The 26,438-nt window shown below is 46.9% G+C and overlaps 2 protein-coding genes, 1 long non-coding RNA gene and 1 other non-coding gene across 4 annotated transcripts in view; 3 read left to right on the forward strand and 1 right to left on the reverse strand.

Annotated features, from left to right (window-relative positions):
* The first annotated feature begins 335 nt into the window (after nt 1-335).
* Nucleotides 336-5,210, forward strand: RPLP2 (ribosomal protein lateral stalk subunit P2). Its single transcript, XM_049819874.1, has 5 exons — nt 336-462; nt 1,045-1,168; nt 2,814-2,862; nt 4,572-4,670; nt 5,096-5,210. Exons 2-5 carry the CDS (start codon nt 1,046-1,048, stop codon nt 5,170-5,172), a joined length of 348 nt encoding a protein of 115 aa, XP_049675831.1. The 5' UTR covers nt 336-462; nt 1,045; the 3' UTR covers nt 5,173-5,210.
* On the forward strand, nt 3,022-3,149 carry LOC126047579 (small nucleolar RNA SNORA52). Its single transcript, XR_007508604.1, has one exon. It is a non-coding gene; the product is annotated as a small nucleolar RNA SNORA52 (small nucleolar RNA).
* A 631-nt stretch (nt 5,211-5,841) lies between the features above and the next one.
* Nucleotides 5,842-26,438, forward strand: part of PNPLA2 (patatin like phospholipase domain containing 2) — a 36,414-nt gene continuing 15,817 nt past the window's right edge. The window contains exon 1 of the mRNA XM_049819873.1: nt 5,842-11,464. Within this exon, the coding sequence (XP_049675830.1) occupies nt 11,278-11,464 (187 nt within the window). The 5' untranslated portion in view covers nt 5,842-11,277. The remainder of the gene's footprint in view (nt 11,465-26,438) is intronic.
* On the reverse strand, nt 16,554-26,197 carry LOC126046896 (uncharacterized). Its single transcript, XR_007508461.1, has 2 exons — nt 25,600-26,197; nt 16,554-22,603 (listed from the first exon to the last, which is right to left on the reverse strand). It is a non-coding gene; the product is annotated as an uncharacterized LOC126046896 (long non-coding RNA).

Here is a 26,438-nt window from a genome sequence, read left to right on the forward strand (position 1 = left end):
GGCAGGCGGCCCGCTCCCTCCAGCGGAGAGCTTCTCCTCAGCGGAGGGGCCTGCGCTTCCCGGGAGGCCACGGCCGCGCAGACGCGGGCAGGGCAGGGCAGGGCGGCTGGCGTCGCCCGGTCCGCGCGGGTGCCACAATCTGGCGGGGGAAAAAAAACAAACCGAAGACAGAAAATTAGTTGCTGAGGCGGATCCCCCCACCAGCCCCTCCCGCGACGCGCCGGACATGCCCACTCTGCGCATGGGCCACTGCCGGTGAGGAGGAGGTGGCGGCAAAGCCCGCGGCTCCCCATTGGGCTGCCCGCTCCCTGCCGACCTGGCCCAATGGCAGCGCGCGTTGTTGAGGGGTGACGGGAAGAAGGCGTTGCCGAGGCACCACCCCTTCCCTTTCGCCGCCGGGCTGCCGTCGCGAGCGCACGTTCCAGGCCCGTCTCCCCCGCCGCCGCCTCCTCCTCCTCCCAAGTAAGCGCGCGGCGGTCCCGTTCCCCCCCCATTCCCTGCGGGAACGGTCGCTCCCGGCCCACCCGTTCCAGCCCGCGGCCGCCAGCGAGACTTGGGCGAGACCATTTGGGGGGGGGGGGGGGGGGGGGGATGGCGGCCATGTGCTCTGCCGGCCCGCGCCTGGGGCAGGGCCCGCGGAGGGACGGGACAGGCGTAGGCGAGCGCCGCGGGGATGCCGGCCGGGACGGGGTGAAGAGGCGTTCGGGAGGCCGCGGTGCCGCTTGCCTTCGGAGAGGCGTGCAGTGCCGTCAGCGTTAGGCCGGGCCGGCTGCTCGGGCCTTGGGGCAGCCGCAGAGCCGCGGCGGCCGGCGCGGGGCGGGAGCCGGCGCGGCTTTGCGGCGTTTAACGGGCTGCCTTGTGCGGGGTCCCGTGCCGGCAGGAGACCGGTACCCGGCTTGGTGTGGCGTGGGTTTACGTTTAAATTTCGAGGAAAGCAATTGTGGCCGGGAGGGCGAGGCTTGCTTCCCCCAGCGAGGGGATGAACCTGCTCCGGACGCGGAACGGGACGACCGGCACTGAAGACCCCGTTGTCTCGTTTTGCAGGATGCGTTACGTCGCAGCTTACCTTCTAGCGGTCCTGGGTGGCAACGAGTCTCCCACGTCAAAGGACTTGAAGAAGATCCTCGACAGCGTCGGCATCGAGACGGACGATGAACGCATGAACAAGGTGGCGTTGCCTCTTAATTCCGGGTGGTCGTGTCCCAGTCAGCGGCAGACACGGGAGCCGTTTCCTTGGCTTCAGTGTTTCTCTGGTTGCCTTGCTGTTGATCTAGTCTTAGTTTGTTCAGGTGTTCGCTGATCATTACACGTGTGATTTCTAAAATGCTGCTTAACCAGTCAGAACTATTTTTACAATGGTTTTGTAGAAGTCTGGCTTTCTTATTGAACGCCTGTCCTCTGCAAAGATCTGTGTCAGTTGTTGCTGACTTCTGACTGTTCAGTCTAATAATTTTCGGTGGGATGGTGGCAGCGGATAAGTATGTGTTGAAAATAAGTTCTGTTCTGACATAAGGTATAGTTTGCAATTAATGTTTAATTTTGGAAATTAATGCTGAAATGGTTGTGTTGAAAAAAAGCTTTTTAGGAAGAGAGTATCCTAATTAGAATGTTTCTTGTGATATAATAGACTTTCAGCCTTGTGGACTTAAATGGCCATTAAAAAAACCCAACAAAAAAACCCCAAACCAACTAAAAAATGGTCTTATCACCTGCCCCATACCTGTATGCGAAGTGTTTCCAGAGAAGTGGTGGAAAAAGTAAGTTGCTTTTGCAGCTGGAGACAGTTTTACCACAGGCCCAACCAAATGATGGGCTGGCTGAGCTGACAGCATCCTTATTATGGTTTGGGATGTTGGTTTGAACTTGTGGTGCTCCTGTTTAAATGCCAGGTCTTTCAGCTTTAGCTTGTTTACATTTCTTTAATGCCTTCATAAATCAGTTGTTTTCTCTGATCTTCCAATATCCAGAAAGCTTCTCTGGAATTTGTTTTGGTCATGATTAATTAATCCTTTTCTGTTTGCATTGGCTGTATATTAGGCCAGTGTAAATCTAGTGAAGTCTTAAAATCACCTTCCTTCTGGATGAAGCAAGCACACAGGCACAGCATGTCACAGATGGCATGCTCTGTGTAAGCAGGAGGTGCCTGTTGAAAAGCTCTTGGTTAAAGTCTTTTGGCTTTGGCAACTCAGCAGTGTTCAGCACACTGACTCCTGGTAGCAGAGGCTCATCAGTAAGGTCTGTAGCTTTTTTTTTTTTTAAATGCTTGCTTGCTTTGGCAATTTTTGGTTTTGTGTTTTTCTTTCCTCATCCCGGGTTATACAACAATGGTAGTAAAATTGAAGTTGGGACTCTCTGTTCCAGTGCAAGGATACGATGGCGAGCTTGGCTGTAACATTTGGTAATGCTAGGAACAGGACCCTGTGGTTTTTGGTCTAGGGCCCAGTGCTTCAGAGCCTCCCGGTGGGGATTGAACGAGATAGGTTAACAGTCCCTCAGTGACTAACAGACCATTAGTGGGGCTTCCTAATTGGCTCCACAACATCTGTGCATCCTTCTTTCTGCAAGTTCCTTGGATTTATTATGAATTTATTGTAATAGATTTAATGAAAAAGCTTTCACAGAAAAGTATAAAAGACTTAGCTGAAGTTTTCATTTCAATGTCCTATTCCTTCCACTGACAAATAAGGAATGTTGGGGCTGTATAAGCAGCCGGATGGAGGTATTGCACATAATGATTATTCAGTACTTGTTTAAATGTAGCTTATACTCATGGAGTTTTGAAACTATTAACATTCTAAACTTAATTTACACAGGTTATTAGTGAGCTGAATGGAAAAAACATCGAGGATGTCATTGCTCAGGGTAGGTACAGTCTCTGAGTGTCGCAGATAATTGCCTCTACTACTTTGGTAACTTAGACCTGAGAGTGTAGAACTGCAGCCAATTCCCTGATTTATTCATCAGTTTAGCTTTGCAGTTGAGGACTTCCATGCTGGATCTTGGCTGAAATGACTGAAATCCGGGTCCATTCTAATTCCCTGCAGGTCAGTGCCAGTACCTGCTGGGTTTCGCTTGTGGACCACATTAAACCAGAAAAGCATGTATGAGCTTACTGGTAGTCTGCTCATGATGTAGTTTTCTGGACATGTTGATTGGAGAAAGAATTAGCTGTCCTCCAAGTTCTCTGGGAGATTTTTTTCTTTGTGTTTTACACAACTGGTGCATACAAGTGGGTAAATGGGAAGAACAGACTGTTAAATGTAAATAAGTGTCAATTCACATTAAAGGTACAGTTACACCCTCTGCCATTAATAGAAGCCCCTCCAATACACATCTCTTCTAGAGCTCCTTGAGTCTGGCATTTCCTTTTCTCTCAGATAGGACTCTGAGTGCTGACTTCTGTAGAAGCTTGTGCTCTTACCTGCTGCCTCTTACCAAAGCTGGAACTTTAACTGACTGGGCCATAGGGCTGAAATAAAGCAGAGCTGAGGTAGCGCAAAAAAGTTTCTGATTAATTAATTTCTATTTTTTTTGCAAGTGTGTAGGCACAAGGGAACTTTTAGGCATACATTTGCTTAAAGGTTGCCAGGACTTTGCCTGGCCATGCTGTTATGAGCAGTAACGGGACATTTCTATCCATGTAGTCTGAAGACCGAAGGGAGCCATTATGCATGTGCTTACAACACACGCTATCTCTTTCTGTAATACTTTTTCTTTAAATAAATTGTTTCCTAGAACATACTGACATGCATATGAAACATGTTTGTTTACTTGGCTAGTTTATCAGAGCTTGAAGTAAAATGGAATTATTTAGAAACAGATTCCCAGAAATTGGAACACAGGCAAACATACTGTGTACGTGACCTCTGAATGCCATGGGAGCCTTAGTATGTGAAAAGCAGATGGCAGAGAACTAGCTAGCTCTCCAAAGATGACCATAAATCAGAAGTCAGTTTGCTAATCTCAAAGGAGATGCAATAGGGTTCACAGGGTGCTGGAGAATTTGTTTAAAATGCTGTACTCTTTGCCATAAATACATCTTCCCCCCCCCCCCCCCCCCCTTTTCCTGTAACTGTGATCCAGGCATGCCCTCACAGTTCTTTATACCATTAAAAAAAAAAAAAAAGGCAGGGTGGGGAGGGGGGAAGCCACTGCTGCCTATATGTTATTTTTGAGGTATATTGAAATTATAAATTTCTGGGCTATTGTGCTGTATTCAGGAAACATAGGGGGTTTCTGTATGTGTAAAATTGGATGTATTTACCACTATTTTTATATGAGAGTTTTGGAAAAAAAGAAATAGGGGACTGTGTACAGAAGAAAACTTAATAGTAATGTGCTGTCAGTGTTCTCAGGATAAGTCTTTGTGAATCTTAAACTCTGAGTTTTTTTCACAAAAGAGTTTATACTTTCTTGTCATGGGTGCAGCCTCTTGTTACCTTTCAGCTAATAGTGACAGGCTCAGTCCATGAAACATAGTATCTGTTTTTTTCTGCACTCTCATTTCTCTTCCTTTTCATCTTAGCTCTGTGCCTGCCATGAGCATTTAAATACTTTTCTGTCCCACTCAGGTAATGGAAAACTGGCCAGCATGCCGGCTGGGGGACCTGTGGCTGTCTCTGCTGGAGGGGGCTCTGCCGCTCCTGCTGCAGCTGCTGCCCCTGCTGCCGGTAAGTATGGGTGGAGGGGCATTGTTACAGGGCAGCTCTGTTTTTCTCTATTAAAATCTTAAGAATTGAGTCCAAATTTCAAGGCTTCTCTACTTTGGCAGTTCACTATGTGATTGAAGTGTAAACTGAATGGTTACTTTTCCTTTGGGCAATCAAAAACATTTGTTCTTTATCCACCTTAAGATTGGTCTGGCTTAGAACGAAGAGTCAGACAGACTTCACTGTGTAAATCATTTCCCTTCAATAGCAGTGTCTGTGTCTCCTTGGTGTTTGTATTTGGCTATTGAAAGGGAATGAGATGAACCATGGAGGCTGAAATACCAATAATACGGAAGATGTGAACACCAAAACATGTATCTTGAAGATCTGTGGTACAGAAAATGTAAATACTGACCATTGGCTTGGTCTTTTTTTTTTTCCTTCAGCTGAGGAGAAGAAAGAAGAGAAGAAGGAGGAGTCTGAAGAATCTGACGATGACATGGGATTCGGCCTATTTGATTAATTATTTGTTATAGAGAAATTAAAATTCTTTGTTTTAAATGTTTTTTGAGTTTATTATTATAACCATGCAAGTGCTGTTGGATTCAGACAGCTGTTCTTAAAATAGCTTGGAGAAAGCTTTGATTTTTATCTCTGAAACTGGTATGTGAATTTTGACAAGTCGTGGGACTGAACTCTCTTAAAGGAATTAGGAAATGGCTAAGCTATGTGAACCTGGATGCTTGTTTTGACACTGCTGTTTCTTAAACAGTATGTAGAAGCTGAATCTACCTGATGTTAAGTTCACCTTCTCCATACTATTTTGCCATCCCAGTTACTCAGGAAAGAGTCCCATCTATTCAGCAATGAAAGGACTTTATTTTTCAGGATCTGTTTAATCAATTCCAAAACATGTGAAATTGAATGGACAGCAGGTCTGAATTAGTCCAGAAACATTGTCATTTCAGAGCTAGTTACAGCAATTAGTTTTTGTAAATATCTAAAAGCACTGATTTCACTGCTGTGTCAGATTTCCAAGATCTAGGGACAACACCAATAAAATGCTTGACTATGCTTGGATTTCATGTTACATCTGTATGCTTAACATAGAATCTGTAACAAAAAAAAGACTGCATCCTGTTCTTCATGGGACACTGAGATCATGCAAAGGTGCTTTTCATATTGAATGGCTGTTCTGGGGTTATCTGAACCAATAGGATGTGAATCACCTTGATCTGAACAAAAAGAAACTATTTTATGAGGAGAACGGTTGTTTTGGAGAACTGAAACTGATCTCTGGTGTGCCCAGAAGAACACATCAACTTGGGAGGACAGTAAATTTTGCTTTTTATAAAGTGTCTTCTGCCAGGAGGTGGTTCTGGAAGGCAGCTTACCCTGACGTCTACAGTAGTCCTGGCTGTCACCATAAGTAGGTGGAGTACAAGTAGCACATGTGATGATCTTCCCGTGCCAAGTCTCCACAGGCAGTGTCAAAAAGAGGTGTCCTGGAGCAGTCTATATTGTGAAGCGTTTCTAACATAGTTATCTGGGGGAGGGGGGAGGGGAAGTGCTAGCTGATACAGCTATGTTGGTTATGCGTCACTGGACAAGGCATGGAAAGTACTTCTGAGAGAAGAGAAGGGTGAAATCCAAGTAGGAAAAACTTATCTCCCTGTGGTGTACTAAGAGAAAACACCCATTACTTCACAGCAGCCAAGGGAGTGAGCCGTTGAAAGTTGGATCCTTGGACCTCAAAATGACTGATTTGAGCAACTAACCCTTGCTGCCCTTCTGTGCCTGCTGCAAGAAAGTTATGGGAGGTTAACAGTGCCAATACCTTTCATCTACTTGGTCTCTTAAGTCCTAGCATGGTGATCTTTGTGGTAGTAATGAAAACCGCTCATGTTCACTCTAGTTCTCTGTCAAGACTTGTAATGGCTGTGGTTGGGCACTGGAAGGGGTGCAGGTATACCTGTGTTTCTTTCCTTGCTGATTTCTCCATTTCAGATCACTGAAAAAAGAGTGATTCTTGGATGTGGTTTTACTGAGAGGTAACTCCTGCCACCCTGCAATATTGCCTTGCTTGGCTGCTGCAAGAGCCAAGTCAGTGTTTACATAGGAAGGAACTGCCCTGTCATACCACTCAGCAGGGTTTTTCCATGCACAAAGGAATTTGTGCACTGAGCTATTTATTCCATGAGTTTTGCTGTGCCCAGGCCTGTGGAATGAGACTGAAACCCATGGTGCCAGCTGTTGGCTGCTGTGAGGGGAGGACTACTATTTTCTTCCCCTTATTTATCTCTGTCTTCTGCCATGACCTGTTAAATCTTGAGTTATGGACCTGGTCCTGTGTTGGGTGTCCTCCTGTCACCTATAAATTCCTTCCTGAAAGTGCATCATTTTGATGAAAACTGTTGCTCAATCTGCTTTGTGAAAGAGGACAGCTCCTTTGGTAAACTGTTTAGAGAAGAAACTTTTGGGGCCAGCTCTTGGAGAAAGCACTGAAAATACAGCATTTGTTACGCTGCCACAGGGAGCCAATGTATTCTACATAACCACCCTGTGTAGGTATTCCTTGTGAAGGTCAGTGGGCAGGTCTACTCCAAGATTTCACACACATTTTACAGAATTTGCTAAAACCTCTGCATTGTGAACGTTTCTTCCAAATGCAAAATCAAACCATTTTAAGCTTTCTTCCCCTGTACCTATTTATGAAACAGTTGTCACCTGGTGGCTTTGTATATGAGCAGCGATGTCCCTGGAAGACTATTGCAGACTTGTTTGGTGTTCTGGATGGAGCTCACCACTCTGTTCTGCTGATCTCAATGAGCTTTAGCTATGAAGGAGTTGGGATCCCTGCTCCTGCTCTGTGGACGCTGTTCCGAATTTTCAGGTGTCACTGATGCCTTTTCAGACTGGGCAATGATTTCCAATGGCAAGGATAGCAGTGGGGTGGATGTGTTGCATTCCATGATGCTCTCAGAGAAAACTAGCGCCTACAAACACTTGGAGTGGTGGCCTAGTCTGTCCCCTTGCAGAATCAATTTTAGCTAGAACAGATTTTTCCTTTCATAAAGAAAGGCTCAAAGGCATTGAAGGGAAAGGAAAGGATAGCCTTGTGCTTGGAGATTATACTGGTAACTGATCGTTACTAAATTGACGGTAGGGCAGAGTGATTTAGTCATAGGCTTGACATTGAAACACATAAGCTTTCCTCACTAGGGAATGCTGTGCCATCTCAAATCAGCTCTGACTGAAAATCATTCCTTACATACACCATGGGGCAGGGAGAATGACATCTTTGCTACTTGGAAAGCAGGGAGAATGTCCTGGGCACTACTGGAAAGTAATAAGCAATGGGTCCCTTGGGGCTGCTGTCAAATTAACTGGTTTCACTCTTACTACTAAGGCCCAGTTTTGCAAGCTGCTACACGCTTGTACTCAGTAGGTTTTACTTACGTGGGGCAGAGACATCTCTAGTAGCTTTCCTAGAAGGAAAATTCAGTCCCAAGAGAGCAGGACGAGGGGACTGCTCCATTGCCTAAGGAGATGCTCCTATGAAGCAAGTCTCAAGTCTTTGACAAAGAATTATCCGATATACGCAAACATCACAGATAAGAAAAAGACATCACAGTCAGGCTTTGCAGTGATGTTAATGGCACTCCTGTTGGGCTTCATGACCTGTGCCCCAGTCTTGATGACTACAGGCCACAATACTAGGGTAACATGCTAAAGACAACAGTGTAACAGGCTGCTGCTCAGCTTCCCTTTAAAATTAACTCCCATTGGCCATCAACAACCAAGGTCTTACCTGAAAAAACAAACAGAGGTTGTTTGCTTGTATGTTATTATCTCATATGTACTAACTGCTCACCATTCATTAGACTGGAAAACAAATGCAACAAAGGGAGATTGCATGAGAAGCTGTCTCAGTGGCATCACAACATGCAAGGGCACAAATGAACTTGCGGTATTCTGATAGGACTTTGATACACATGAAAAGCTGCCATGTAAATCTTGCTGACCTGGTTTACTGCAGGATTATGAGCAATTGCAGAATTATGGCAGTGCTTTCTTATTGAGAAGAAAAAGATTAGTTTGGGGGGATAATTTATTTTTGAGAAAAACCCAGTTGTTTGCCAGCCTGTTAGTGCCAGTACCCAGGCGGCATTCTGCAAGAGATTACTGTTCACATGGTATATTTCATTAACCTGTTTCAACAGGGCAGCATTAACTTCCTCAAACATGTAACTTTGAGGGTCAAGGCAGAGTGATATAAACAACTCAGGATGACCTTGCTGTTGAGAAATCAAGTGAAACTAACCCCGGCATTGTCACAGCATTGTTGTTTCTATTTTCCAGACATAGTAGGAACCTTAAAGTTTGTGAAATGCTGAAAAAAGAGGAAGTAGCATTGGCTGGAGAACGAAGCTGTTCTTGTGGTTACAAGTGTTAGGGAGGTATCTGCAAACAAGGTTCAGTATTCAGTTTTGCCACAGATTTCCGCTAAAGTCACAGCCCATTGACTAGTTCTTCTGCAGTACGATCCTTGGTCTAGAAAACGCAAGAGACAAATGCTTTCTTTGTGTTTGGCTATATGGAAATACCTTTCTGTATCACCAGAAGCATGGGGTGAAAGCACTATGATTGATTGTCTTGGTGTCAAGGGCCATTAAGAGGGTCAAGGCTCAGATGTGCCAATGCTCACCTCTTCAGGTGAAGGAGATGAGGGCTGACAAGGGTTACGTAATCACATCAAACTTAAGGGAGGAAGGAAATTACAAAAGCAAGTAGAGGTAAAGAGGAAGGGAAAGAAGGGTGGGTATAGGGCATAAACAGAGGATTTGAGATTAACTGGGGTTAGTTCTTCAGGTGCTCCAGGATGGTGCTAGTATGTATCAAGGGCAGTTCCTGGCAGCTAGATGAGGTGGTGGGCTCCAGGGTAGGACATGGAAGAAAGATAAGGCTTGACTCCTGCCTGTCTGATGGAAGGAAAGTGCAAATGTTTAATGAAAAAGCACTCTGTAGGGGCTGGAGTATGAGGCCTAACTTGAGCTCAAATATTTGATTTATATAAGGGTTACTTGCTGAGTTTGGTTGCTTCAGTCAGCCGTCTGTGAGGCAGTAGAGAGCTGTTCTTAACAACCTGGACAGCCCCCCTCTGTGGGGAGGGTACCAGCCTCCCATGTATCCTATGAAAGGACATTTGGAGTGGAAGGAACAGGAGAGGGGCTACTTGGATGACTGCCACTAATGTAACTGGTGAAATTCCTGTAGGGAGGAAGGCCTAGTTCTGCTTAGTTTGAGAGCTGTTAAGGACAGGTATAACAAGGTCCCAAATGAGAAAATTCTGACCAGTTATAAGAAAACTAATGCAAATAGATTTATGCCAAGAAGAATTAAGCCTTTTTTTTTAAAGTTTGGTAGAAAGTGCTTTTGCCCCGTGTTGAGTCTATTAAAAAACTACTTAAGCTTTTTGTTTTGTATCCCCCAAACCTCCCTCCTGCTCATCTTGCTTCGAGTTGAGCAGCTGCTTCTCTTGCTATGCTTTTGATGTCCCTGTAAACTTTCACACTTATCTAACTGTTTGAATGAATAGTCTGTATTGTTTATGACAAGCAGATCTTTCCAGCTTCTGAAATCTATTTTGATCTAATAGCACTGGCCTCTCACCCAGTGCTGCTCTGTGGTGAGTTGATATGCTGTGGGCTTGCCTGTCCCCAGAGCTTCTGCAGAAGGACTACTGAAAATTGTGGTTGCCCTGACCAAAGGTAATCATTTTGGTGAGCTTAGAGGCATGTAGAGAAAACTGTTAAGAGAAGGGTAGCAAAGGTAAGCAACCAGGTCTATTTTGGTGAGTTTAGAGGCAGAGAAAGCTGTTAAGAGACAGGGGTTGCCTTTCTCTCTGTTCTTGCACTATGCCTCTGCTGAGCCTTGCCTCCCTCTGGCTCCCCAGCTTTTTATGAAAGGAGAAAGCTTTTCCCTTCCTCTCACGTTTTTTGCCCCTCTCCTGAAAAACAAAGGACTCTATCTGGAGGAAACGCCAAGAACTTGGGAGCAGAGGCCTTCAAGAGCGAGCATGTTTTGTGGGGGAAGACAGGCTGCTGCCCCGGTACACGGCAAGGCTTGGGGTGCTTGTGAGGAGCTGTAATCCTCTCCTTTCCCCCTCGCTCCTCGAAGGAACCGACTTAGCCTCTGCCGCTGAAGGGAGGAGGCGGGGGTACGACTGCTGTGCTTCAACGGGCGGCGAATAACCGCAATGCCCACGGGGCCCGGCCTCCCTGGGCTTGGGGGGGGGAGGGGGTCACCGGAGGAAGGGTTGGAAGGCGGGGCCGGGAGCTTCCCGCCCTCGGCCGGCGGAGGGGCGATGCCACCGCCCCTCAGCGCGGCCCCTCCGCCGGCCGAGGGCAGGGCCGGGGCCGCCTCATATAAGCTCGGCGGCTGCCAGCAGCAACCCAGCAGCAAACCTCGCCGTGCTAGTGACTGCGTCCTTCCGCAGCAGCGACTCGCGGCTCTCTTCCTCCGTCCCGCCCGCTCCGGGGCGGTGTGATGTGAGAGGAGCCCCGCGGCTTCCCCTTCTTTCCCTCCCCCCCCCCCCAACCCCTGCGTTCAGCGGGGCGCGGAAGCCATGTTCCCCCCAGACTCCACCTGGAATATCTCCTTCGCCGGCTGCGGCTTCCTGGGTGTCTACCACGTCGGGGTAGCCAGCTGCCTGCAGGAACATGCCCCGTTCCTCGTCGCCAACGCCAGGAAGGTCTACGGCGCCTCAGCCGGGGCGCTCACCGCCACCGCCCTCGTCAGCGGCGCCTGCCTCGGTAAGCGCGGGGCGGGCGAGGAGCCCTCGGCGCCCGCGGGCGGCCCGGGGCCGGCCTGAGGTGCCGGCGCTGTCACAGCGAGGCCAGCCGGCTGCCAGAGCCGAGCGCTCCTTCGAGTCTTGCCTTCGTTGTGAGGAATTCTTTTGAATTACAACAGCAGCGGGGGGAATGGTGGTGGAAATAGCGCTCCGCCCTCCTCTTCCTTCCCAACTGCGTGCGGCGCTTTGTTTTTAAGGCCTTTACCTCAGTATTCACACCCGGTTCCTCGTGGGTGGCGTCCGAGAGGGTGTCGGAGGCACCTCGGCCGCGTCAGGCCGTGAAGAACACGTCCAAAATGGGCACCTGGCTCCCGTGGGATGGAGGGTGGGTGAGTGGGTGCCGCTGTGCCCCGCAGAGGGGACCGCTGCCCCACGTCAGGAAGGCATTAAGTCCTGGTTTTGATCCCCCACCGTAGTGAAGTGGTCTTGAGGTTCGGTTCTTGGGTTTGGCTTGCTTGAATGTGGGGCTGTTGGTGAGGAGAGGAGCTGACCTCTCGCCCTGTGGGTGCCAGCTCTTAGTGGCTACAAATGGGAGGCGAAGCGGCTGGAGATGGAGACGTCAGGCAGGGTGTTGAGTGTACGGATTAGAGTTGAACTCTGAGTAACTAGGAAATCTCTCTTTATTCTTTCTTAGCGTCTTTATTTCTGGAAGAGGGTTATTCCTTGGGGTGTAGGGCACTGGGAAATTTTACTGCCTTCTGCAAGAGCTACATCACCAGTTTAGCTAGATATTATCTCTGTTTTCAAGTTACAGAAGAAACCTTAAAAAGTTAATCTGTGAAGCAGGCACACAAGGTAGTCTGTCCCTGCTTAGGGTATGTCTGGGAAACAACTGAAGAGAATGGTGTGTGGTGCTTCCTGGTTTTTTTTTCTGTTTTGATGTTTAGCCATTTTGCTTATGGGGGGGGAAGTAAACAAACACATGCTAGAGTCTGTACTTGGAAGCTTTTATTTTAAGGAAAAAAAAAATGCAAAAAAGTATCTTAAACTTGAAAGGGGAATGTGGTGTGAGAGAATCGGGTATATCTGTTTAGTCTCAGAGAATTACAAGCCTCTCCTAGAGCCAAGTGAAACCGGAGCTGTTTACTGCTTGAACTCCTCTCACCTTGATCACAGGTGTCTTTCCATGGCACTCCCTGTTTTTTGGGGAGAGGTAGAGTTTTGAGATGTAGCCTTCAGGTAGCAAAAGTTAGCTTTTTCTGTGTAGTTTCATCTGAAGTTTCTCCCTCCTTAGCATTTTGTTTACAGAAATGCCCAATGAAGTGTAACCGTCTTCTGGAGCTTGATTGGAAGCTCTTAACAGTTGTTCAAACCCCAGCCTGGGATCTCAAAGGCTGTAGTCATGCCATGGTGCCAGCTTTTATCATGGACAAGGGAAAAGGCCTTCTATAATCCCTCTTCCTGCAGGGATCCATTTGCTGATAGCTGCCAGGGATTTGGTTGCTTTACTTGCTGTTGCTTCTGTTGGAAGAAGTGGCTACCCAGTTAGTTCCCTGACTTGGGTGGTCCCTGTGCCACTTGGAAGTGTGGCATGAACATGAGACAGGGTGGTGGTAGTGCCCAAACCCTTTGCCTTGCTCAGATGCTATTATAGTGCTGAGCAAGTCTGTTATCATGTCTACCTTGTTGTTGCTATTTATATGTCCTGAGCATCCACAGTGTGATAGGCATTGCCTTCAGAGAGTTACCCAGCCTGGTAGAGAGCTTTCTGTGAATCAGGATTAGTATAGGTTTTCCTGTTCCCTATGAGGTACAAAGGGAGGCATGATAAAGAGAACTGAGTTACGGGTGACCTTCTAGGCAGCATTCACCTCCCTCCTGAAAGAGGGCAAACCATGCTTTTTAAAGCCAGCCAAGGCTTGGATCTTGCGTTTTTAAATTCTGTCTGAAGTTTGACTTTTCTGGGATACTTTTCTTTTGACTCTGCTTGTGTGGCTGGCATATATATCTTGGGTAGAGAGCAGCTCTAAGGCAACAGAGCTGACTTCTGGAAGTAAAAGCAAACGGGGTGCTTGGTTGGGGCATGGCATCGCTGCACTTTGTCCCTGTCATAAACTCTCCTGACAGTGCAGATTCCAGGCTGAGGTCCAGGGTTTAGAATGAAATCATAAGGAAGAAGGGGACGGTGGCAGAAGGTACAGCTGCAGCCTGTACTAGGAGGGCAGTTCATCCTAGTACAGGCTGTTGTAGGATACCAAGTATCTGTGTTTGTCATGCAGCTGGTTTCTTTGAGAGCAAGTGTAATAGCCCATGGGCTTTGAAGCTTATGGCAACTGTTGCCCTGCACTGTCTGTTGCCCTGTCCATCAAATTGAAATGCTAAATAGTGTGTCTTGGTGGATGACAAGCAGAGTGGAATTTTGCAGAACCCTTGTTTATTTGGCTGTGTGTAGATAAGGCTAGTGCCTTCAAGCATCTGTACGTGGCTCTGACCTCAATGAGACTCTACTGTGCAAAGATAAATACTTCCTGGGGAGGAGTGGAAAAACCTCTTCCTTTGGGGTTTTTCTTTGGTTCTGATCCTTTGAGACCCTGATCAGAGAGAACAGGAATTTTCCTGGACTTCAGAGTGTAAGATCCCACTTAGTGGTTTCTTTTCAGCTTTTTCCTTCTGGCCTTTGCACCTGTTCACCTTGCCTCTGAGCTGATCCTGCCTTCTCCCCGAACTAAGACTACACTGTTGTCATTTGTATATAGCAGTAAGGCTTCACTATGGGCTAATACTGAACTGAAAGCCCTGACCAAATGATATGCAGCCTTGAGAGCTCCCTGTGGGCTTCAAAGGTGCATTTGAGAATACCAAATAAAACAGCACTGGGCATGCATATTAGCTAGGCAGAGGACCTTATAAAAAAGAGGCCAGGAGGTGTTTATGGTCTAATATGACCTCACCTAGCTCTTGTTAAGCACTTTGCCATTAAGGTGCAGGGATTTTGGATTTATTCTCCAGTGGTATTTTTTTAAACCAGTGGTATTGTCCCGCATCTGAGGTGCTCTCTCCAGCTTTGAGATTATTCTGTTCACTGGCATGAAAAAGCATTGCTATTTTTCCACTAGAATAATCTGTATGGCTATCAGGGTGCATCGGGTGAAGTCTCACATGTTTATGAGTTACTTGATTGTGCATACTGCAGTGTTGTAGCATGAATCACTTTTTGTCCTGAGGGTTTCCTGGGAAATGGCCTTCTGTCATGCCTGTGTCTTCTCTTGGGGCTGTTGGAGTCCAGCACACCAGGAAAAGCACCTTCATACGCCAACGCCTTTTGTGCTGGCTTTGCAGTCTCCTCCTTATGTGTACCTCAAATCCTTCAGCTTTTCACAGATTCCAGGCCTGGAGCTCTGAGGATGCTTACCTGTCTGAATAAATCCTTAAGTCACTGGCCTGGATGAGTAAAACTGGCTTATGTGACATGATGAGACTGTCCTTTTTCAGTCACAAGTAATGCTAAAATGCAGCTACTGTTGGATTCTTAAATCTTAAATACAGAGTAGGGGATATGTTTTTGTTAATGACCTTGAATCATCTCACTCTGGTAAGCTATATGGGATTTGGGGTGCCTGCTTTGGAAGTGTAGCAGCCTGGATGGATGATGGAATGTGAACCTGTAATTGCTGAAAAACTGTTTTTGAGCTGATGCTAAGGTCCCAGACTGTGCTTGTGACTCATAGTTAACCAACAGCATTTCATTTGTCTGTGCGAGTATTATTTTATACACCTTTCATCTGAGGGTGGGTTGGAACTGCTAAATTGCTGCTTTTTTGGGGGGAAGAGGTGGGCTCTGCTGTCAGAAGCAAAGCTGGCTATCAAACGCCTGTTTGTGGGAGTTAGCTGTTCTCCTAAAGCATGACAATGTCAGCAGAAAATGATAAAGCAAGCTGAGGGGATGCTTCTAGTACTAAGAATACAGAGGAGGCCATATACCTGCTAGATTGAGTAGCATTGTTTGGGGTGTTTGTTGGAGAGCTCTTCTTGGGTTGTTTACAGGATTTATTTATTTATTTATTTTTAACTAGGATCTTAGCCAGGACTCTCTCAGGCTTGACCTGAGTTGAAGTAGCAGTTATGTGACATTAAGGTTTCCTTGTCAGCTGTCACCATGTGACCACCAGGAAATATGCTGCTGAACTGTATAGACTTTTTCCATTGAGTAGCAGGAGGAAAAAAAAAAAAACAACAAACCAAACCCTCTCTTACCTTTTGAAATTGAGGTAAAGAACGATAGCAGCATCTTAAATGCTGTGCTCCTGAAATTTGATTATGTGCATGCAAAGACTTAAGGGCTGGTCACAGAGATTATTTTTTCTGTGTGTGTGGAGTCCAAGACCAAATCCCAGATTGAGAGAGGGAAATAAATCAGCTTAGTCTCTATGGAGTCCTCAGAGCAATGCCAGTTTATGCTGGCCAAAGCATGAATCATGAAGCTTATCCTAGGACAAGTATGTATGATGCTGTCTTGTGTGGCTGTGTGAAGAGATCTGTAGATGTCCCCAGGTACCTGAAGGAAAGCTTCATAGCATCTGTGGCCTCTCAAAACTTGAGTCCCTCCTTGCACAGGAGATTGTCATTTTTATCTTCTGCAGAGGCCCTAGCTGGGGAAAAAGTTGTTGAGCTCAGCGGGCCCATCCCAGCCAATGGAAGGAGAGGCACCCTTACGTACATACATGGAGATGTGGATGTAATTCATGGGGCACCTCCTGGCACTGCCTGGAAGTGGTAAAGCTGCTGCTTCTTCCTTTGGTGGAAAGGAGAGGTGGGTAGGGGAATGTTCTGTGCTGACATAGTTGGGAATGTTCACTGGCCTGGTGGAGAAGCTGCTGTGCCTGGATGAGTGCCATGAGCAGTCACAGGGCAGCAGACTCTGGTGTCCGCATGAGTGAGCTGGCAGCCAAGCAGCCAGAGCACCCTGCAATACCTTTTGCTGGGAGGGAGAGGGCTTGTTCCTATTGTCTGCCTGGCTCTAATAAGGAAGTTCCTGTGAGGAAAGGTGCTCTTGCAGGCATCGTGTTGGATGAATGCAAGGGAAGCCAAGTAGCCACTTTTAGCAAAAAACATAGTTGTAGCAATGCATGTGTTTATTCTTTTGCCACCTGACATAGACAGCTACCGGACATGCAGGCAGAGCAGCTTAGTGCCCACCCTTTCTCTGTCAGCCACAACAGCTGTGCAGTCTCAGTGGCAACAGCACAAGCAGTCTTTGCATGGTCATTCTTCTGACCCATAATTTCAGCATCTCTCTTGAACTTGTAGCATGTCCAGGCTGTTCCACTTCTTTCTGCCTCTTATCTCCCAAAACTCTTCAAGGCACCTGCAAGTCCTCCCTGTAAAATATGAGATTATGTTTGGAAGTTGAGTTTAGTCCTGATAAATCAAAAACCTTCCTCAGGTTCCTTCCAGGTCCAAACTCCTGCTGCTGTAGTGGTTACAGCAGCTCTGCCTGCATGTCTGGTAGCTGATGGTGTTTGTTTCTTGTCTGTCGGAGGGCCGTGCTGCCTTCCAGCACAGCGGGCTTGGGAATGACTGTAGTCCGATGCTAGCCCCCTCCCTGCTCGCTCTGGGTTTCTCCAAGTTTCCCTCTATGCCCTCCATGAAGCAGGGATGAAATGTTCACTGGCTTGGCTGGAGAGGATTTTCAACTCTGTGCTTGCTTTGTACTGTACTTGAAGAGGACCATGCGAGGGCTGGAGAAATGGTAATTTGGTCAGCATTCCTTTCCAGAGCTGGGAATGGACAAGACTCCTAATTCCAGGGCCTTTGCAAAAGCTCAGAAATCTCCTCCAAGGAGCAGTGTAAGCAGGTGACTCCTGTCCACCTTGCTCTCCATGAGGCAAACCCTGCTGCTGGCTGAATTCCAAGCTGGCAACCACTTTCCCATTGAGTCCTCTGCACTTCTACACTTCCAATGCCCAGCTCTAATACTTGGCCTCTTTCTTTCTGCTAAATGTTCCTGGGACTTGAGGTGAAAGTCAGGATGTGCCTTCAAGAGTCTGGGAGTCGAGGGAGCCCATGTATGTGTATTTGCCTTAGGCTATCTTTCTTGTCAGGCAGGCGTAAGGCACCAGAGAGAGTAAGCTGGTGAAAAGGAGGGGTAGAGGAAACGACTCCATGCAGAAGGCCCTAAATAAGTCTATGTCCTTGGGAAAAGGCAGAATGTGTCCTGGAAGTGATAGGGTCTGGGGCAGTAGAAAATCCCTTCCAAGGAGCGCATAGAAGGGAAGGAATTGGTGAGCCTGGGAGTGTAGAAAAGATGCTGGAGATTGTTGTAGCTCTGCCTGTTGTAGCTACAAAGGCCGAAGAAAGAGGAGAGAGTTTGGCGCTTGCAATACAATAGCTGCTTGTGACAGGCCTGATCCTGTCCCTGGGGTTGTGCTGATCTGCAGTACAGTGTGGCTGGGAGAGCTGCCTTCAGTGTTCTGGAGAAAGGGACTTTTCCCCAGCTGAAAGGCTCAGAACAAGCCAAGCTCCATGTGATCCCAGTGGCGATGAGTCTGGACGGATGGCATGCACTTTGTTCTTGGTGCTTGGGATACGTCAGGTGTGGAAGCTGCTAGTTTTACTAGAACCCAGGGCTTTGTGCTGCCTTCTGGCACTTGCCCAGACCTGAAATTGTGGTGCTTTCTGGTACAGATAAAGACCAAATCTACATTGATGGCTTCTGTCTGAAAAGTCCTCTGGAATCGGCAAGCTTCATGAAGTGCCTTCTGCAGCTGTTTCCCAGGCTTTGGCTGTACTGTGCTTGGAGGATTTCTTATGAGAAAGAACCATTCTCTTCCTCTTCATACACTGCAGTCTGTTTGGATGGATACTGGTTTTGGAAGACTTTTGGGTTAGGGTTTAAAGAATTGAGTACCATTTTAGCGTTGGAGGCTCTGGCAGTGTCTCTGAGCTGCCACTCCTGTGGATTATCTAGTGTAGCATCCTGAAGGAGAGGTGGCGGCATCTGAGGGTGTAAATGAATTAGGGAGCCCTTTACATATGTTAATAGCAAGAGCTGCTCTTGCCAGCTTCATTGAATGCTGCTGATTCAGGGCTGGGTCTGGCAAAAAAGTTATTCCAGTGTATCATGGAGGCAGGGTGTGGATTCAGGCTGCCATAGTTACGTCATGCATGGAGAAAGTTAGAGCCCTGTTTTTCAGAGTGGACTATCAGCACACGGGGAGTTACACTGATTTATCTAGCCCAGAGTTCTTACATAGTGGAATTGGTAGAAACTCCTTTATGGGAACAAACTAACCATTTAACTACTAGCCATAGTTCATTCTGTGTGTGTGAGCTTCAGGTGGACTTTGCTACATCTGTCTTGCTGGTCTCCTTGCTTGTGCACTGCTCAGCCTTGTGGGAAGGGTTGAGCAGAGGCTCTTCCCTTGCAGGGGTCTGTGCAACCCTCTGTGAGTATCTCCTGTCCTGCTCATGTGGTTGTTTTCAGAACCCCAGTCATCTTCATGCCTGGGAGTTGTAGCTCAGGGACCACTGTTGATGTCCGTGGAAGAAAGTTAACATCAGTCTCCAGATATTCTTGTGTCATGGCTCTCAAGGGATGAAGACTGTCTTGTGGTCTGCCTGAAGTTGCGTCCCACATAAGCTGCTTCATCAAAATGAGATTCCTTCTAGAGCCAAATGCCCCTGCCTCTCTTCTGAGGACAACTTTGAAATGAAGCTTCTCATTTTTACTTCCTTGCTGGAGCCTGCTCTGCTTATGCCGTGGCTAGTGGGGAAGAGTTCAGGGGTGTAAGGTGACGCCTAGCATGTCTGTGTGAGATGGAAGGGCGAAGCAGGCACAGCAAGCAGCATGCTTGCAGGTGCATGGGGAGGTGCTTGGCATGGATTTGAGTAGTTGGCTAGCTGTGCAAGCATGAGGGAGCTGGGCACGATGCAGGCTGAGGGCCAGTGGAAGACTTCAGGGCTATTCCTTTCATTCTGTGCCAGGGCTTTAGTAGCCATGCAAGTGTACAGTGGGAAAGGATGTGGAGAAAGGAGACTGGCTGCTCTTTTCTGCATGACAGAGCTAGCCCTGCCTCTGCTAACATCTCTGGTGAACACAAAACAATTGCTGCCTGCAAGCATGCAGAAGAGCATTCAGCAGGGGTTTGACTGAAAGCCACCAAAAGCTGTGGGGGGGGCCTTGCTTTGGTGTTCATGAGCCCACTGAGGGTACAGGCTAGTGTGTGATAAAGCTGAAGGGGATGCTGGAGTGGCAGCTATTTCTTCAGGCTCTGGAAATAGAAATGATGACTGCTCACTCCACTTTTTGTCTTTGTGGATCTGTGGTGCATGTGCCTGGCAAAGGTATCCACTGTCCTGTAGCACTATCTCTCTTTTTCCGAAGCATCTCGCCTCTAGTGATACCTCCCGTGTGAAGTGAAAATAGTGCACTCTTTCTCTAGGTTTGTGGTGCTATGCTGCAAACTGACTCTGAGAAGTATGGAGTGTGTGTGTAACATTGTGCATGTGGGTAAGACTTGATCCTTCTGCACCAGTTCAGAATAACAACCACTGGAGGCTTTTTGTGTTAGTGGTTTTCACATGGATGAATAAAGCAGGAGTTGGATGTGGTTCCATTTCTGCCTCTGTGCAGGGCAAAGGAGAAAGGCAATTTCACATTATTACAACATGTTTTTTGGTCTGTTCATCCACTCTGCTAGCTTTCTCTCGCTGAGTACTTGCTTTTAAAAAAAATTACCCCAAACCCAGCATCGCTCTGGATCAGAGTGAGCAGCAGGGATTTGAGCTGCACCTTCTCTTACTCTGTGAATCCCCTTTTCTTGTCACCCCATGCAGTTTGGGTTGCACTAGAGTGTTGACAGGGATTGGTGGATGGATGAAGACAGGACATGGCTTTCAGTGCAGTTTGCCTGGGCTCCTGTGCAACTTTTCCTTTTCATGAGCTGTTATACCATTCAATTTCTCTCTAATGCAATGAACAGAAATGCAGCATTAAGCCTCATATTAGGGAATTACAGTGGAGAAAGGTGAGGCTTTTGGGGATTGCTGTTGTGGTTGTGACAGAGGATGATCCTGGCTGTCTGCCTGAACTGAGCTGCCTCTTGGCCTTTCTATTGATTGATTCACAGGAGCAGCTGTGCTGTTTTCTGATTTTTTTTTTTGTTGCAAAAATAAACATTCCTGTCCTGGCCGCAGAAACAAAGTGGGCCTCAGCTTGGAGAACATCAGTCACCTGGTGAGGGTCTGGTGTGCCAACCCTACATTGAGTCTGGTGCAAGGGTTTAGGTTAGAGACGTAATCAAGCCTGGCAGCTTGTGTGCCTGTTCTCCAAAAGCCTTTTTGCTTCTGTACAAAGCAGAGCAACCTGCCTTAGGTGAGATGAGGCATGAATTGTGCATCTGCGCTTTGGCTTGCATGAGGGTCCTACCCTGTAGGTACCAATGGGCAGACAGGCAGGCAACAGTCACTGTGGGCTGCCTGGGGAGCTGCTCTGTGCAAGAGGAAAAACACTTGGGCAACTTAAAAACAGGTCTCCTCCTTAAGCTCCCCATATCCAGGACGTGACAATAGTTCTGGTTCATCTGTTAACTGGTATCTAGAGCACACAAAATAACCATCTCTCTTGGCTCAAAGGGGGAAAATGGCTCCTTTTGGTTTGGCTTTTTTTAAACAGCTGAAGTGACCAACAGCTTTTTGCTTTTTTCCCAAATTTTACTTGAAATAGAAGAGCAAACATTTTTGGGACAAACATGTTAATAAGAGGGAGGCTTTTGGCTCTGAAGCAGTTGCAGGTGATCTGGATTTATTATGCTCTCCTGCTGCAGGCTGTGTCTTGGCACTGTTTGTGTCTAGCCTTTGCAATGCTCAGTACTGAGAATCTGGGCCAGAAAGTGTTATGGGCTAAGCCCTTCCTTCAGCATTTGCCTCTGGTTGTGAGAGCTGGCCCTACTTGAAAAGCTGTCTTTTCCTCTTGGTGTTTCCACCTGCCCCACCTGTAAGGTCAGAATAGGTGTTGCTTACCATAGTCTGATAGGGATCCCTAGGAGTTACTCCATTATGGTGTGTATCAGTGCTCCTCATCTTTCAGCAAAGGGGGAGAAAGATTGTTATTTACAGCCTGTGGCCAGGCTTTCTAAGAAATCTGTTTTGCAAAATCATTTGCTTGTTGAGCTTAGGGGTTAAATCCCTGCACAGGGCCCCTCTTGGGAAGGGTTACCTGCCACAGGGAACAGCTGGTTGAGCAGTAGGGCTGTCTGCAGACTGAGTGGGTGTGTGTTGTGTGGCAAGTTGTTTGCTACCTATGTATCACCAAAATGAAAAAGAAAAGCTTCCTTCCTGTATCTCTTATCTGGAGCCCAGTCAGCTGAGCTGTTTCTTATCTGATGACAAAATAGTAGGAAAGAAGGATTGAGTGGAAACCTTAAAATAAATATAAATTAAATATACCTCAGAAAAACAAAAATTAGGGAAGTCCCAGAAGAACAGCTTGTTCTGGTACATGGAATTTCTCAATATTACTGGCTTACAGGAAGATGCGTGCAGATGTGAAAAGAATTGTTGCCTTTAAAGGCTCCACTGCCAGCTGCCATCCCCTAGCCTCAAATGTTTAAAAATGGGTGGATTTTCTTTGTGTTAAATAGTCAGAGTTATACAACTCCTGGCAAGTGAGGGATAGGCATCCTTTCCACACTCAGTGCTTTTAGGCATCTGTCCAGGATTTCACACTGAAATTAAAGAGCTGTCATCAGCTGTGGGGTACACCTATTACCTGAAAATGTCTTATAAGGGCAGATCATAAGACCTCACTCTCACTTTATTTCCTGCTGGCATGAATTTGTCTTTGAGCCCCGCTTTGACATCCATCCGGCTTCGCTGATAGGCAGTCGGAGAACATCTTGGGTCAGGTTCCTATTCAGGACAAGTCGGCCTTTGTTCATCTTAGTTCAGCTGAAGGTCTGTCTGGTTCTCACTCTCTTGGGACAACAAGTGGAAACCAGGTTGCTTCAGTGTGAGTGTGGGAAGAGGAATGGAAGTCCAGCCAAGCAGTGGAGTCTTTCACAAACTGAGGTCACTGTGTACAAGAATTGGGGCTGTCCTTGGGTCACTGGCACGTTGCTATGCACTGTTTCTTGGGATGAACGAACGGGCACTTTCTGGCTACCTGTGAGGAAACACCCAGTAAAGTTCTCTGTTAATTATTTTCTAGATGTCAGCTTGCAAACTTTTCTTTCCATGCCTCTTGTTTACAGCTTTAAGTTTTTGGGCTGTGGACAGGACTGTTATAATTAGGACTGTATCATCTCCTGGGGAGGGCCAGGCAGGAAAAGCATGTGCATTGCTTACTCTCAATATTCAGAGAAAGGCAGGTGCAGGAGCTGTGTGTGCTGAGCTGCACCAGCTTGGGGATTTGTGCCCAGGAAGAAAATGGGAAAGCTCTCCTGAAACCCATGCTCATCATTAGAGACTGGCTTTTAGCTCTTCCATGGATGAGGTACAGCAACAGCTGAAATAGCAAGGGACAGGCAACCAAGCTAAATTAACCTTGAGGGAGATCATGCTAGTAAATTCCTTCTGACTCATCCTATTCCTAAATCCAGATCTGGACTGGGATCTACCAATGGAAGACATGAGAACTCCAGTGATGCTCAGCAACCATCTGAGTTGAAAGTAAAGTGTGTTGATTATAGCGAGGGACTCTTGCAGGGAGCATCTGTACTGAGTATCACACAAACATTGCTCGAACAGATAGCGAAGCAGAATTTAAGCAGCTCCAGAATGAGGTCCCTGGTTACGGTACACAGGAGCTGGCTCCTGTTCTGAAAATCTTGCAGTCAAAATAGCTTGGTCATGCCATCCCAAACTAAAAAAGCATTGGACTCTCAAGGTGCTGGAGGAATGTCAAAAGCACCTGCACTTCCTTCTGCTAGCTGGCTTCCTTTCAAAGCTTTTGGTATTGGTGTGTGTGGCCAGTCTGGAGCTGGAGGTTGGGACTGAGGAGAGGAGTGGTGCCTCCTCTGTTGCTGATGTGCAGGAAGGAGTCCATTGGAGTTTTTGTCAGTGTTGAATGAGAAGCAGGTTTAGCAAGGATCTGCACAGTTCCCAGCCTGCCCCATTAGTCCAGGTAAGGTATGGCATCTGCAGTCTGGGTGTGACCTCTCTGTCCATGCCTCCTACCAGCAGGGACAGGAGATGCTGTCCCTACATCCATCAACTGTCTGTGCCATCGTCTGTCCTCCATCCCTGTTGGAGAGCCTTTCTTTTAAGCTTGCATCCTGTTTACTGCTGCACTAGCCAGGGAGCAGGAATGTCCCTGGCATGGAGGGTGATCTTTGTGCTGATATGGAGCTCTTCCAGAGGGAGCTGCAGTGTCATGGGTGAGCTGCAGTCACAGGAGCTGCTGGGTGGAATGTCCAGAATGCCTGCCTCCCTCTTCAGCCTGCTCTGCTCCTATTTTTGTTTGTCTTAGGCTTTTTTTTTTTCCACTTGAAATACTTTATGGGTCAACTGTCCTTTTGCTGGCTGGCAAATGGATATCAGTGTGGTCTAACGTCAACAGGAGAGCGTCATGGTGCCCTTGGTGCAAAAGTCCTCCTGCTGAAGATGCAGGTCTGAAGAGGCTCTTCTTCCCCACTCATCACCCCTCCTGCCATAGGGTATTTAACCTTTGCGATGGTCCTCATCCTTATGCACTGCACAGGCTTGAAGTAGTCTTTCTGTTTCATCTCAGAGCTCTTAGCTGTGCTTAAGGGTCTTCCAAGCAGCCTGGCTAACATCAGTTTTAGGTTATTGATCTTCAGCTCTTCTCCTTTTCTAGAGGCAGAGTAGCAGCAGGCTGCTGTAGCTGGAGGTGTTTGTATACAGTTATAAATATCATGTGCTGCTTGAATGCTTTTCAGGTTAGAGAAGGGTAGTTTAGGGGATGCAAGGCAGCAAAGACTTAGATACTGGGTTATATTAGAGTCGAGCATGACTGGGGGGGGGGTGAAAGCCAGTTCTTTAAGGGAATGATCTTGCTATGTCAGTATGCTAATGTGAAGCTGGCTTGACATAGCTTAAAAATGAAATGCAAACTAGCAGCTGCCTTCAGATCTTTTCCCATGGGTAGCAGTAACTTGCCCCTTGTAGCCACTGCAGAAGGATCACAGGATGAACCAGCAGAGGTGGAGCAGCTGGTCTCCCTTGTCTGGCAAGGGACATGTTGGGGTGTTTTCAGGACACAGCTGTCTGATGCTCCTTTGCGTCATCACAACTGAAATTCAGATAAGGACGATGGCACTGCAGTACTCGGGTTCATGTATAACACCACCCACTGGGGCAGTGGTGGGGGCAGGGAAGAAGGGGGATATGGCTTTTCTAATGAAAATGGAATATTCCACATATTAATATAATTTTTAGAGGAATATTGAGTTAGAAAATCTGTATAGGGAGAAGTGTTGAATTAAGCAGTTGGTGGGAGAAGAATGAAATGATTTCCCAGAAAGCAATACCAACTATTACGGATTGTCTTTGCTTCTTGGTACATACTTCAATAAGGGAAGAGGAACTTAATTTAGCTTTTTCACATGATCCCGTGTCCTGAATTGCCAGATCTATCAAAAACCATGGGAAACTTTTCTGCGGACTGGAATTGGCACTGGACTAGTCCTAGTAATAATTGATAGCTTCTGGCTGACCCCTGTAGGTCTAGTCTCTCTTGACCACCTCTCATTCAGCTGCTCCCTCTGGCAGGCTGTGAGCAGAATTTGAGCTGGTTTTCCTGGAATAGCACTTCTAGTAGTAACAAAATTAAAACATCTCGCCTCTTCTCTCTCCTCCCGAATGTATTTCCAAGAGGACTTGCCATCTGTCATGGAACTAGCTATGTAAACCTGAATTCTTTGGCTGAACTCTCAGCTAGCCTTATTTCCAGGAAAGCTGGTGGTGCTGCATATCACCCTTTGCCCCTTACTTCCCACAGAGCTGTTCTGCGCTCAGCTTTGGTACAAGGCAGCCAGCAAGTCCAACAGAATCACACGTGCCCTTAAATTGAAATATCTCAGAAGCTCCTGTGTGTATGCATGCACACATGTATTAAAAAAACCAAACAAAAAACCCCAAAACAACAAACACCCAGAAAGTATTCAAAGAATGAAATTACTAATGAGCAATAATTCTTACTTTGTCGTCTTGGCTGTGAAATGGTGATAGAGCAGGCAGCTGCAACTGAACTCTCCCCTCGAATGCTGAGGCGATCTGTTTCTTGGCATAGTTAGGACTTCACTATTTTGTTTTTCTTAAAAAACCTTCCAGCTCACATTTTAGCTCAATCACAAGCTCAATTTAATTGCAGTTGTTTTCAGTACTGCTGTCAAATCTTTCTGCACACTGAGCTGCCAAGTCTGAAAGCGTCGTTCTCTAAGCACTGTCTCTTGGGTGACATCCACACACCCCCACCATGGTGTTTGCACACAGGGTGAGCTGCAAACTCGATACCCACTCCGCTACTGTATTTTTCAGCTAAGCCAGCAACTAGTGCAGTGGAGTTTCCTGGGGTCATGTGGCCAAGGTGCTGGGCTGGGATTCATATGGTTTTTGGCTTTGTTGAAATTTCTTTGTGTGTCTTTCCTCCCCTGGTCAGATGTGAAAGTGTCTTAGGGAACACTATGAGTGCTAATGTCATGGTGCTGATAAAATGTAATTTCTGTGAGGCTGACTTCCTTCTTGTTGGGAAGGATGTTGAACCATGTGGCTGCTATCTGGAACAGACTGGGCTCAATGGCTTACTGCTAATTGAGTAAGTGAGATCAGAATTAGACTGCTAAACATTGCTCTAGGACAGAGCAAAAGACTGGGATTATAGTGCTAAAAATTGCTTCAGAGGGGGGAACTTGGATTTTCTCCTAAGTTGCTACCTCACAGTGCCTAAAATCCTGACCCCAGAGCCTCTGGTCATGTTCCAAGGGTCTGGTTCTGTGTGTACTTGAGTTACTGGTGTTGATGGGTTTCCTAAGCACAGA

This window comes from Accipiter gentilis, chromosome 17 (assembly GCF_929443795.1).
Source record: "Accipiter gentilis chromosome 17, bAccGen1.1, whole genome shotgun sequence".
NCBI lineage: Eukaryota > Metazoa > Chordata > Aves > Accipitriformes > Accipitridae > Astur > Astur gentilis.

Coding starts and splice junctions, on each gene's coding strand:
- RPLP2 (XM_049819874.1), top strand. CDS start 1,046: ATGCGTTACGTCGCAGCTTACCTTCTAGCGGTCCTGGGTGGCAACGAG. Junction 1,169..2,813: donor ACGATGAACGCATGAACAAG/GTGGCGTTGCCT, acceptor TAATTTACACAG/GTTATTAGTGAGCTGAATGG. Junction 4,671..5,095: donor AGCTGCTGCCCCTGCTGCCG/GTAAGTATGGGT, acceptor TTTTTCCTTCAG/CTGAGGAGAAGAAAGAAGAG.